General features: G+C 41.1%; 1 protein-coding gene across 1 annotated transcript in view; it reads right to left on the bottom strand.

The window, feature by feature from the left end:
• Positions 1-4,061: 4,061 nt before the first annotated feature.
• Positions 4,062-12,187, bottom strand: part of ADGRV1 (adhesion G protein-coupled receptor V1) — a 543,203-nt gene continuing 535,077 nt past the window's right edge. Inside the window, exon 90 of the mRNA XM_070794032.1 lies at positions 4,062-6,689. Within this exon, the coding sequence (XP_070650133.1) occupies positions 6,571-6,689 (119 nt within the window). The 3' untranslated portion in view covers positions 4,062-6,570. The remainder of the gene's footprint in view (positions 6,690-12,187) is intronic.

The following is a 12,187-nucleotide window of genomic DNA, read 5'->3' as shown; positions in this document are numbered from 1 at the left end:
TTGCTTTTCACTTCTCTTCTTTTCACAGCTATTTGTAAGGCTATGGTTTTTCCAGTGGTCACGTATGGATGTGAGAATTGGACTGTGAAGAAAGCTGAGCGACGAAGAATTGATGCTTTTGAACTGTGGTGTTGGAAAAGACTCTTGAGAGTCCCTTGGACTGCAAGGAAATCCAACCAGTCCATTCTGAAGGAGATCAGTCCTGGGTGTTCTTTGGAGGGAAGGATGCTAAAGCTGAAGCTCCAGTACTTTGGCCACCTCTCTTGAAGAGTTGACTCATTGGAAAAGACTCTGATGCTGGGAGGGATTGGGGGCAGGAAGAAAAGGGGACGACAGAGGATGAGATGGCTGGATGGCATCACCGACTCGATGGACATGAGTTTGAGTGAACTCTGGGAGTTGGTGATGGACAGGGAGGCCTGGCGTGCTGCGATTCATGGGGTCGCAAAGAGTCGGACACGACTGAGCGACTGAACTGAACTGAACTGAACCAGTGTGCTATTAGATAGGATAGAACTTTCGGGAAACGTAAAGTCCCTGGTGGTTCTTGAGTACCTTTCTACTTTGTTTTTGTGTTCTAACCTCATGCATGTTTTTTATTACATGATTACTACTTCCCTCCTGTAACGTGGCAAAAGTTTTCAAAATGACTTTGCTGAGTGAACAGACTATGGGTATATACTCTGGGGCAGGATGATCAACATTGTCACATGCTTCATGAATCAGCTTTTAAAAGTATCTCTTTATCGTGTATTGTAAAGTGTAATAAAAACTGTTATTATCAAGATTTTCCTTGCCTTTTTCTCAGTTCAGTTCAGTTGCTCAGTTGTGTTCGACTCTTTGCAACCCCATGGCCTGCAGCACACCAGGCCTCCCTGTCCATCACCAACACCCAGAGTTTACCCAAACTCATGTCTATCGACTTGGTGATGCCATCCAGCCATCTCATCCTCTGTCGTCCCCTTCTCCCTCCTTCAATCTCTCCCAGCATCAGGGTCTTTTCCAATGAGTCAGTTCTTCAAATCAGGTGGCCAAAGTATTGGAGTTTCAGCTTCAGCATCAGTCCTTCCAATGAATATTCAGGACTGATTTCCTTTAGGATGGACTGGTTGGATCTCCAAGAGACTTTCAAGAGTCTTTTCCAACACTCCGGTTCAAAAGCAGCAATTCTTCATTCTCAGAAGCTTTGACTTCTCAGAACTCTTTTACTCTTTTTTTCAATCTCTCTTTCACTCCCTTCCTTTCTCTGTTTTTCTTTCTTGTGAGTATGTATACACCCTTACCTTTGAAATTATTGTTTTTGTCACTAAGTCATGTCTCTTTTGTGACCTCATGGACTGTAGCCCACTAGGCTCCTCTGTCCATGGGATTTCCCAGGCAAGAATACTGGAGTGGATTGCCATTTCCTTCTCCAGGGGATCTTCTTGACCCAGGGATTAGAACCGCTTCTCCTGCATTTCAGGCAGATTCTTTACCACTGAGTCACCAGGGAAGACTTACCTTTGAAATAAATATGATCAAATAAGGTAATGTTGAAATTATTTGCATTGTCTTTCTCCTTCATTCTTGTTATAAAACATTCCTGAATTTAAAAAACATATTAAGTTTATGATTTTGTTCATAAGACTTCTAAAAGCTCATCACAGTAAAAAGCATAGCTTACTTTGTTGGATCCCTGGGTTGGGAAGATCCCCTGGAGGAGGGAAAAGCTACTCATTCCAGTATTCTGGCTTGGAGAATTCCAGGGACTATATAGTCCATGGGGTCTCAGAGTCGGACATGACTGAATGACTTTCACTTCACTCACCTTGTTGGAATTGTTTTATCTGTTAGAAAACAATGAGTACTTATCTTTCTCATTTCATGCTCTGAAACTGCTAGCAATTTCCTTGAGCTGAGTCTCTTCTAGGGGTTGAGCTCTAACCTCGGGGCTCATGGCACAGCCTAAGTTGTTGGGTCCCAATGCTGAGTCTCTGGAGGGGTAGGCTGGGAACTGAAATGAAGCATCCCATAGTACTCCTGCTGACTTACTTAAAAAAGCAAAAAGCACAACATGAGCCTTCTGAGTATCTTACCTGGGGCAAAGGGAGGATTGTAGCCCAGGAGACAGCATTTCAGATAGCTCTGAGAAACTGCTCCAAAGATGCAGGGAGGAAGCATAATGTGATTTTGGTGAAGGGAGAATACATGCAATCAAGTACATATTTTCTGCAGAAAGTTTCTGCTAGTCACGTGGAGCAGCTGTCACCAGGAAGGATTTTAGTAGTTTTCTAGATATGAGGAGATACAAGAATTGGGCTCATAAAATCAGCTCCTGAAAATATCTTATCTGAGGACCTGCTTTGCCAGTTTTTCCTGGAGCACAGAGTGCCTCATTTCTGCTCTCCACCCTGAACTCCTTTCAAGGGGTGTGAAAATCAGCAGCTACAGCAGCATATGATTTAATCCTTGTAGAGGGAGATGGCAAGTGCCCATGCAAAGTGCCAATTTGTAGCTGACACTCCCAAGGACCATGACAACAGTGTTTGATAACTGCATCCCACTGTTATAGATGATGGGAAACAAGGTTAATCTCTATTTGCTTCTTTTCCTGAAACCATGTAAGTTTCTTAAGTAAAAGATTTAAATTTAGGCAGTTGCTAAACTTGTCAGGTTGATGTGAATACAGACCACAATAGAAATAATGTTTCCCCCAGCTCAGGACTATTATTTCTTAAAAATACTGCACATGTATTCATCATATGAGCTAGGCAGTATGGATTACAGTTTAATTAAGCATCTGGGGTATTCTCAATTTTTGCAAAGTTGAGTTTGGTTTTCTATTATAGTGTTGAAATTATTTTAATAAGAGAAAAGTTTGGGTAGGTGAGATGTATTGAATAATAACATCAAAGTACCAACTAAGTCTTATGAAAATCACTCACCTTTATTTTACTAGTTGGGCAATGAAACTAGAAGAGATTCAAGGTTATGGAAGAGTTCTGAGCCTCTGTCGCTTGGTCCATTCTTTAAAGGTTACAGGCAATGTGGTCCTCTGACTTACATCCTCCTAGAGAAGTCCTGGTGGAGAAGGAAATGGCAACCCACTCCAGTGTTCTTGCCTGGAGAATCCCAGGGACAGCAGAGCCTGTTGGGCTGCCGTCTATGGGGTCGCACAAGTCGGACACGACTGAAGCGACTTAGCAGCAGCAGCAGAGCAGTCCTGGAGAGCTAGGTCTTGCCATTAACAAAAAACACATGAAGCACAGGATTTCCCTCGTTGCTTTCTCTGTTCCCAATTAAGGTCAGGCTGCCTAGAGGTGATCCATTCTGCCACCCAGCTGCTTTGAAAATTCAACATTCTCTTCTCTGATTGAGATCTACCCTCAAACAGATTTACCTGGGGGCACTTAAGGCTAAACTCAGAGTGGATCTTAAGTGCTGGTAAACACAAGACCAAGTTGTTTGGGAGCTAGGTTCCTGAACAGCAATTTTTTTTCCAGTCACGGCCCCATTACATGTTTAAACTTCTCTGGTCAGATTTAGGAACCATGGAAAGTACTAATTAAACCCTAAAACACCTCAAGAGACCAAAAACCAACTCGAAGATCCAGTTCCAGGGTGAAATGCTTTCTGTGTTTTGCTTACTAAGATTCTCATTTGCCTGTTCTCCCCTCTCAGTTGAATTCTGCTGGCTCTACTGCTACTCCATATCTCAAGTGCATACCTGTTGGCTGCTGCTGCGGCTGTTTGGTCATTAAGTTGTGTCCAACTCTGTGTAACCCCATGAACTGTAGCCTGCCAGGCTTCTCCGTCCATGGGATTTCCCAGGCAAGAATACTGGAGTGGGTTGTCATTTCTTTCTCCAGGGGATCTTCCTGACCCAGGGACTGAGCCTGTGTCTTCTGCTTGGCGGGTGGATTCCTTACCCACTAAGCCCCCTGGGAAACCCCATACCTGTCTGCACTTACATCCAAATTAGGAAAATCCTATTTAAAAAAAAAAATTCTAAAAAAACTTGAGAAAGAACTAAAGCAACAAGAAACACAAATTTTAAATAATCACAAAAATGCAGAAGCAGAGACATTTCCCAAAGAAATTAAATTGGATGTCTACTGACAGAGGGAAGAAATATCAAGGCGATGGGGTGAATACAGAGTTTCTGAGGGTGATAAAAATGTTTTGTAAGTAAAGGTAATGAATATTCAGCATTGTGAGGATAATTAATATCACTGAATTTAAAAATGGCTAAAATGGCAAATTTTGGTGTTACACATATTTTACGACAGTTAAAAAAAAAACACCAATGAGAACTGTGTAACACTGGGAACTCTATTCAATGCTCTGTCATGACCTAAATGGGAAAGAAATCTAAAGAAGGGGGAATACATGTATACATATAACTGATTCTCTCTGTTGTACAGCAGAAATTAACGTGGTAAAGGAACTATACTCCAATAAAAATGAAAAACCCCAACAATATCATATAGTCAAATACCACTGAATTGCACATTTTAAATGGGTGAGTTGTACTGAATGTGAATATCTTAATAATTATAATAATCTATCTTAATAATTATGTTTTTAAAATGTCATGGAGGAGTAACAAACCTGGAAAAGAAAGATCACAAAGTGTTACACTTCTAGTTTTTGAATTTTCAAGATTATGATTTGATTTGCTTCCTCCTATGTCCTTCCCTGGCTGATGTCCCATTTTATTCTACATTGAGAGGAAACTGAATGGCAAAACATTGCCGTTGTTGGAATACGAAGCTTATTTGTGTTAGCACTGTAGCTTCTCAAAATCATGCCTTTCCTTTTAATATTTAAAGAATCATGCTGATCAGTGGCAGGAGGTTCTGCTGATTCTTTAGTGATATGGCGTTTTGGATAACAATAGAAACTCAGCGAGCTGAAGTAAGAAAGCTGTCCCTGATTGATAGTGGTTTTGGCCAGATTTTTCCAAATTCTGACAAGTAGAAATGAAAACAGATATTGACAGTTGCCTTTGTTATTCATCATGGTGGAGTTATAATCCTTTTAGGAGCTTTAAAAATGCTGACAATAAGCTAACTTCACCTTAAGTGACAAATAAGAATCGAATTATCTGCCAAAAAATGTTACAGTAATTATGACTCATGGATTCTACACCATGAAATCTCACATTTCTACAATCATCATCTAAGCATCAAATTCATTAAAGCCTTAACATTTTTAAAATGGTTATTACCCATTTCAAAATTTTCATGCTAAATTTTTACTTTATAACCAATTTCATCAACTGCTTCTACCCTATTTTGGAAGACACTACAGTGCAATGCTGTAGATTGAGAGAGACAACAAATTCATTTGTCTTTTAATGTATATTTCAATTGTATTACCACCATTTCTAAACTTCCTAAAAAGGATTGTTACTCTGCCAATAATGTTTTTGTTCTTTACGCTGTTTGATTTTGTTCAAAACAATATAATATGAGATGGAAGTAGGGGAGTACCAACAGGGAGAAGAAAGGAGAGTCATTTTATAATTCATCAAGATCAATACCGCCACCTCAGGCTTTATAAAAAATAAAGCCATTTTTTCACGGTGATAATAGAACAGTTGAGTGATTTAATTATGGTTTTAAGGGAAATTATTAACAACAAAATTTCCCTTAGGTGGGTTTTTTTTCTCAATTTTAATTTTTTCTTAAAATGACTACTGATTTTTCCCCAAATACTTGAGAATTCAAAAATAAAAGGCCAAAAAGTCTTTCTTAGAACAAACTTGTTCTGTCCTTAAAGGATTCTTCTGGAACTATAGTCAATGAAATCATCTTGAACACAATAGTGTTTGTTCTAGGACAGACTTTCTGATTTCTCATTCCAAGACAAAGACTGAAAAATCCAAACCAAGAAATAACTTCTCCCAAACAACTCTGCACTGTTTGGATGATCCTCTTCTTAGCTGTGTTAAAATGCTTGGGGAAGTTATTTTTAACTGGGAACAGAACATTCATTCTGGAAGATGTTCAGTTCCCTAATTTTATAATGAGCAGAAATAAATACTTTTGATGAAAGACTATGTAAACTACAGTAGTCCATCAATACTCGGGTGCAAAATCAGCAGACAATGCATTTTACGGTTTTTAGGAATGAAGGTGAAGCCTTAAATCTGGATCACTTGTATCAGTGTGGGAAGAAACAGGGTGGTGGACACTGCTAGACAGAATATGCTTCTTTGCTTGGGCACAATATTTTCTCATAAACAACAAGCTTGGGTGATGCCAAATGGATTCTATGGTTTTTATTGATTGTTATTACTTTTATTAAACAATGTTAGCACTATTAAAAAACAACGAATACTCTTGGAATATGTACATTCTATTAACGGATATAAATCAATCCTATTAACTGATAGAAATCGATCCAGGCTTTCACTGTAAGCAGTTAATTTTCAGGGTGCACAAAGGTAAGTAATTTATATTCCGAACACAACAATCACTTCTGGCTTCATCATCCAGTACAATTCACAGAATCCTATTATAGAACATTTTAGCACAGAGCCAATACAAATATGAAAGTACCCTCGTTCTAATGATTACTGAGGTGCTAGAGGTGGGTGTCGGCGATGGGGATCCTTCTGAGTTCCACGATCTGGGAGTCAGTCAAGGTGCCTCCCTCCTGGCTGCCTTGTCCGGATTCATTATCACTGACACTGAGACCAGCACCTGCAGCAGAAAAAGAATAAACACGAAACTCCCACCTATTAGTCCAGCAAATTAACAGTCAAGTTCCATTAAGTCATCACACGTCTATTTCCATTCTCTTAGTAAAAAGTGAGCTATACACTTAGAATACATATTATTGACACCTAACAACTATTAAACTGTATTTTAAATTCCTTTTGGTAGTTTCTGTTAAGTACAGATTAATTTCTAAAGACATGGATTTGTGTTCTCAATCTTTTTTTCCTGTTTCTACATGGTTGACAGGCATAACTTACTCCGAAGAACACCATTTCTTAATTGGGGGTTTATTAAAGTACAAAAGAAATCAGGCAAGTTAATTAGAACTTTTCAGTGCGGGGGGTGGGGTGGGGTAGGATTTGCTGTTAGAAAACATATATCCTCCAACCCTACATCTACTGAACCTGGTAGGTCCCTCAGCCGACCCTCGGTGAGGGCAGGGACCTGAGAAAACCGTGCATTAACACATGGTATAGTATCAGCGCCCAGAAGACACTGGCTCTGAATGACTCAGATCTGATCCCAAGATAAGAATAATTATGTAACACAGTGCCAAAATCAGATCTGCACAGGAATCCCACAAAGCTAGCTGTTGGTTGCAGATAGCACCCAGAATCTTTGTATTGAGGAAGTGCCACTATTTACTACTTTTTTCCCAACTCGGAATGATTCAGAAAACCTGACACAAGCCTAGACTAACACCTTGCTGTTTTCTTCTGAAATGTGTAAACACACAAACTCTCTCTCTCTCTTACACACACACACACACACACACACACACACACACACACACACAGACACAATAGGGATATGGTCACAGGGTGTGCTGTTGGCTGAATCATCAGAGATTACAGCTCCCAGCCCCACCCCCTCTGCTGGGCACAAGACTGCCAACAAGAAAGAAAGTGAAAAGCCAGCTGCCCGGGCAACTCATACTTCCCTTTCTACCTGGGGGGTAGGAAAGGCAGTTTTGAAGGGCTGGTAGCTATGGGAAGACAGTGGATTAGCTTCTTCTCAATCTATTTGGAGATGGAAGCAGGAGCCTGCTAAGGTTCTCCTTCTAGCCAAACCCTCCCTTTTTGGGTCTCTGTCCTTCCCACCCTCTCTCTTTTAAAGGCTGCTGTTGAAACCCCACTGCCTGGCTTTGGTTCTGTGACACCACACTGGCCCATCTTATCCTGTGGACCCTTTTCAAAGCTCTTCTGCTTTCTTTCGCATCTCCTCCTGCTGTCTGACCTCTGGAGGGCTTGTCTTCAGCCCAGCTTCAAGGCTGATCCATCTGACTCTGGCCTGCTCTCTAGCCTAAATGTCTCACTAGAGCCACTGGTCACTTCCTTTCCCCACCATGTCATTAATCAGCACTTCTGCCTAGAAGGCTCTTTCCCTGCCCCTCAACCCTTCTGCTTGGTTGCTTTCACTCTTCCTATAAATATCAACTCAGGTAGCATCTCCTGTGCTACCCGTGACAACATGTTGATTCTCTTTAAAAATTTCTAGTTCTTCCATTGGAATATGTCCCCCAGGTCACAGGACAGCGCCTAGCCACTGCGTGTAATCAGTAAATGTTTGTTGAGTATAGTAATAAATTGTGCTCTGCATCTTAGTTCTTGAAAATGCCTCTTTAATTTTTATCACCAGTTCATCAGAATGTCCTGCTGATCCATTCTGCATTCCACTGCCTTCTCAAGAACAAACATTAGTTCCTATTGTAAACTGCAAGCCTGGAACTTGCTGCATTGTCTTTCAAGATACTAACCCGGCTGGACTTTACCAAATAGACATATTCTAGTCTTTTGCTGCTGTTGTTATCAGCCTTCTTGAATCCCTTATGGTGTTTGGCCCTACGTTTTAAGTAATATTTGAATTTGCCACACTGTCTTTGAAGGACAAAGGGCCCATGTTTCTCTGCCAGGGAAGCAGAGGAACTGCCCAACTTATAACAGAAGAACCTCCCACTGGATCAGTGACACACTGGCATTTTATAAAGTGGTGATTGAGGCCCTGAGGCCTATAGCAGCTTGATCTGAGTAACTCAAGGGTTCAGTTGCCCAATATGGGATTAACTCCAGAGAAACAGAAAGGACCTCAGCATTAGTACCAGGGGAAAGTGGGGCTTAATGTAACAATCGAGCACCAGCTCCCTCTGATTTCAAAGGTGGCCTGCTCTAAATGTCATTGTGTCTGCTCAGTCACATTCAGCTCTTTGCGACTCCATGGACTGCAGTTCACCAGGCTCGAATCCAGCTCTTTGTGACCCCATGGACTGTAGTTCACCAGGCTCCTCTGTCCGTTGGATTTTTCCAGCAAGAACACTGGAGTGGGTTGCCATTTTCTGCCCAGGGGATCTTCCCGACCCAGGGATCGAACCTGCATCTCCCCACTGCAGGTGGATTCTTCACCGCCGAGTCACCTAGGAAGCCCCTCTAAATGACACTAGGAATGTATAAGCATCTGCCCAGCATGGCGACAAAGCATGCTAGAAAGAAGTTTGTGAACTGAGACCCTGCTGAGCAGACTGTGAGGGTGGGGGTACACAGGGCTGAGAGGCTGAACGTGGCTGGAGCTATACAAGTGACTGGCTGTTGCCTCCTTGTCCAGTAGCGTGGAGCCCTGAACCATGTCAGCAAGTTCTCGATGCAGCCTTCCCTGAGTCACCACATCTGTGTGAGCCACCTCATCCTCCTCTTTCAGGTTCCTCTCAGCTGACGTAAATGCACAATACCCAAATCCTGATCCCTCGCCGAGACTCAAGACAGAACACATTCTCCACACGAGTATAACATGGCAGAACTGGGAACACAGCCCAGGTTTCTTGTCTCTTTGTAATTCATTCAGTGGTCTAGGAAGGTATTTGGCAATAGGCATCCTGATATTCTGAAAAGCATTTTCGTGCTTAAATTTTAAGCTAAAAATTTATGAAAAATCCAGTAAGTGTGATGATAGTTAACTCTCCCTCTTGGTAGACTGAACAGGCGATGTCAAAGGAACTACAAGGAACAAGTCAAATTTATCCAGAGTCCCTGCTCGACATTTCAACATACTTTAGAAAGCATGACAGTAGTCCTGTTTTATAGACACAGAGATTGAGTGGGGATCAGAGGTGTTCACTGAGTGGCCCACGTTACATAGCAGGGAAATTCTAGAATGAAGATATACAGCTGGACTTATTTTGTAAAATTTTACTTTGTTTTTGGCCATGTCATGCTGCTTGTGGGATCTTAGTTCTCTGACAAGGGACTGAATCCAGGTCCATGGCAGTGAAAACCCCTGACCACTGGACTGCCAGGGAATTCTCTATTTAAAAAAAAAAAATTATCCATTTATTTGGCTATGCTGGATCTGAGTTGTGTCATGTGAGATTTTCAATCTTTGTTGCAGTATGTGGGATCTAGTCCCCTGACCAGGGATTGAAGGTGGGCTCCCTGAATTAGAAGTACAGAGTCTTAAGTCAGTGGGCCAGCAGGGAAGTCCCTCCACCTGGACTTCTGACACCAAACGTAGGGTGTTGTCTTTTAATACATCCTATGGTCTCTCATATTGAAAAGCAGAGACATTACTTTGTCAGCAAAGGTCCGTCTAGTCAAGGCTATGGTTTTTCCAGTGGTCATGTGTGGATGTGAGAGTTGGACTATAAAGAAAGCTGAGCACCGAAGAATTGATGCTTTTGAACTGTGGTGTTGGAGACTCTTGGGAGTCCCTTGGACTACAAGGAGATCCAACCAGTCCATCCTAAAGGAGATCAGTCCTGGGTGTTCATTGGAAGGACTGATGTTGAAACTGAAATTCCAATACTCTGGCCACCTCATGCGAAGAGCTGACTCATTGGAAAAGACTCTGATGCAGGGAGGGATTGGGGGCAGGAGGAGAAGGGGACGACAGAGGATGAGATGGGTGGATGGCATCACCGACTTGATGGACATGAGTTTGGGTGAACTCCAGGAGTTGGTGATGGACAAGGAGGCCTGGTGTGCTGTGGTTCATGGGGTCTCAAAGAGTCAGGCATGACTGAGGGGCTGAACTGAACTAATGGTCTCTTATGGGGTCAGCTCTAACTGTGTGACTTCTTTGTTCCCCAGGTTTCACGTGTTCACACATCTGTTTATAGAATACATTTCAAACTACTTGGCAGATATTCAGGCACCAACCTACCTCACTGTTTTCAAGAGTTATGAGTCAGCAAACACTCAGGTGTTACAGAACACATTATAAACATTTAAAACTGTTTTTAAGCATAATAACAAATAATTTATACCACATACTGAATTTCAATTCTGCCAGACACTACAGTAGACTCTTCTCATAGACAATTTCTAAACTTCATGAAAACTAACAATGAGAACCCTTATGTGATAAACGAGGATATTTGGCAAAACTAATAACAATTTGTAAAGTTTAAAAATAAAATAAAATTTAAAATAATTAAAAAAAAATAATAAACAAGGAAACTGAAAGGTTGAGCTCCCTACTGAAAGCCATACAGACAGAAGACTGAAGAGCTAGGATCTCAACACAAACGTCTCTGAACTCAAAGCCCATTCTTATTTTCTATGACCTTTTGAAATGTGGCAGTGATACAAAGGTCGCACTCCTTCGATTGGCTTCTGAAGCAAAGAAATCAAAATCTTTTCAAATTCTACTTTTCCACTTTGATCTCCATCTAACTTTGCTCAGTACACTGGAGTGCCTAAGTTCTTGGAGTTAAATAAGTCATTGTAGTTTTATGTGATGCCTCTGAAAGAGAAATTTATTAATGGGTTCTTTGAAGAGTTCATGAATTTGGACCTTGATTCTGAATGTTTTCATTTGTGTTCAAGGACTTGGTATTTATTTTCTTCTGACTGAAAAAGAAATCATTTAAAGGTTTCCAGTAAGGAAACGTCTACCTGACATTAGTGTCACTGGTCTGAGGTAAAAGAAGGAAGTTAATGGACTAAGGAAGATGGGGAGTCAGATTAGTCCCTCTGGGAGAAACCCCAGTGAAAAAACACCCTGTTTCAAAGCCGAACACACTCATGTCTCATTTGCCTGTGAAGAGCCTGATGGATTTCTTTTTCCTTCTTCTTTATTTTGGTTGTGCAGTGTGGCATGCTGGGACCTTAGTTCCCCAAGCAGGGATCAAACGTGTACCCACTACAGTGGAAACTTGGCGTCTTATCCACTAGCCTGCCAGGCCCGAGGCCGATGTATTTAGAGAACAACTAATTGAAAGATGCTATGTCCTCTTTTTAGAGTGAAATGTGAATTTCTCATACAGGGACAAATAATTTATTTAAAAAATGAAAATGGTCAATTGTGTTTTCTTTTTCTTTGTGTTCTTTTTTAAAAAATAAATTCAATATGGTTAAAATTCAAATGGAAAAACAAATCCATGACTGCTTTGGGGGCCAGGGCTTGTATTTTATACCAAATGAATTTCAAACATAAAATATATTAAATTAGGATAAAATTCTGTGTTGTGAGTAGAATGGCTATACAAGTTA

This window comes from Bos indicus, chromosome 7, assembly GCF_029378745.1.
Source record: "Bos indicus isolate NIAB-ARS_2022 breed Sahiwal x Tharparkar chromosome 7, NIAB-ARS_B.indTharparkar_mat_pri_1.0, whole genome shotgun sequence".
Classification (NCBI taxonomy): Eukaryota; Metazoa; Chordata; class Mammalia; order Artiodactyla; family Bovidae; genus Bos; species Bos indicus.
Note: the sequence above shows the minus strand (reverse complement) of the source record. Positions and strands in the feature narration are given on the sequence as shown.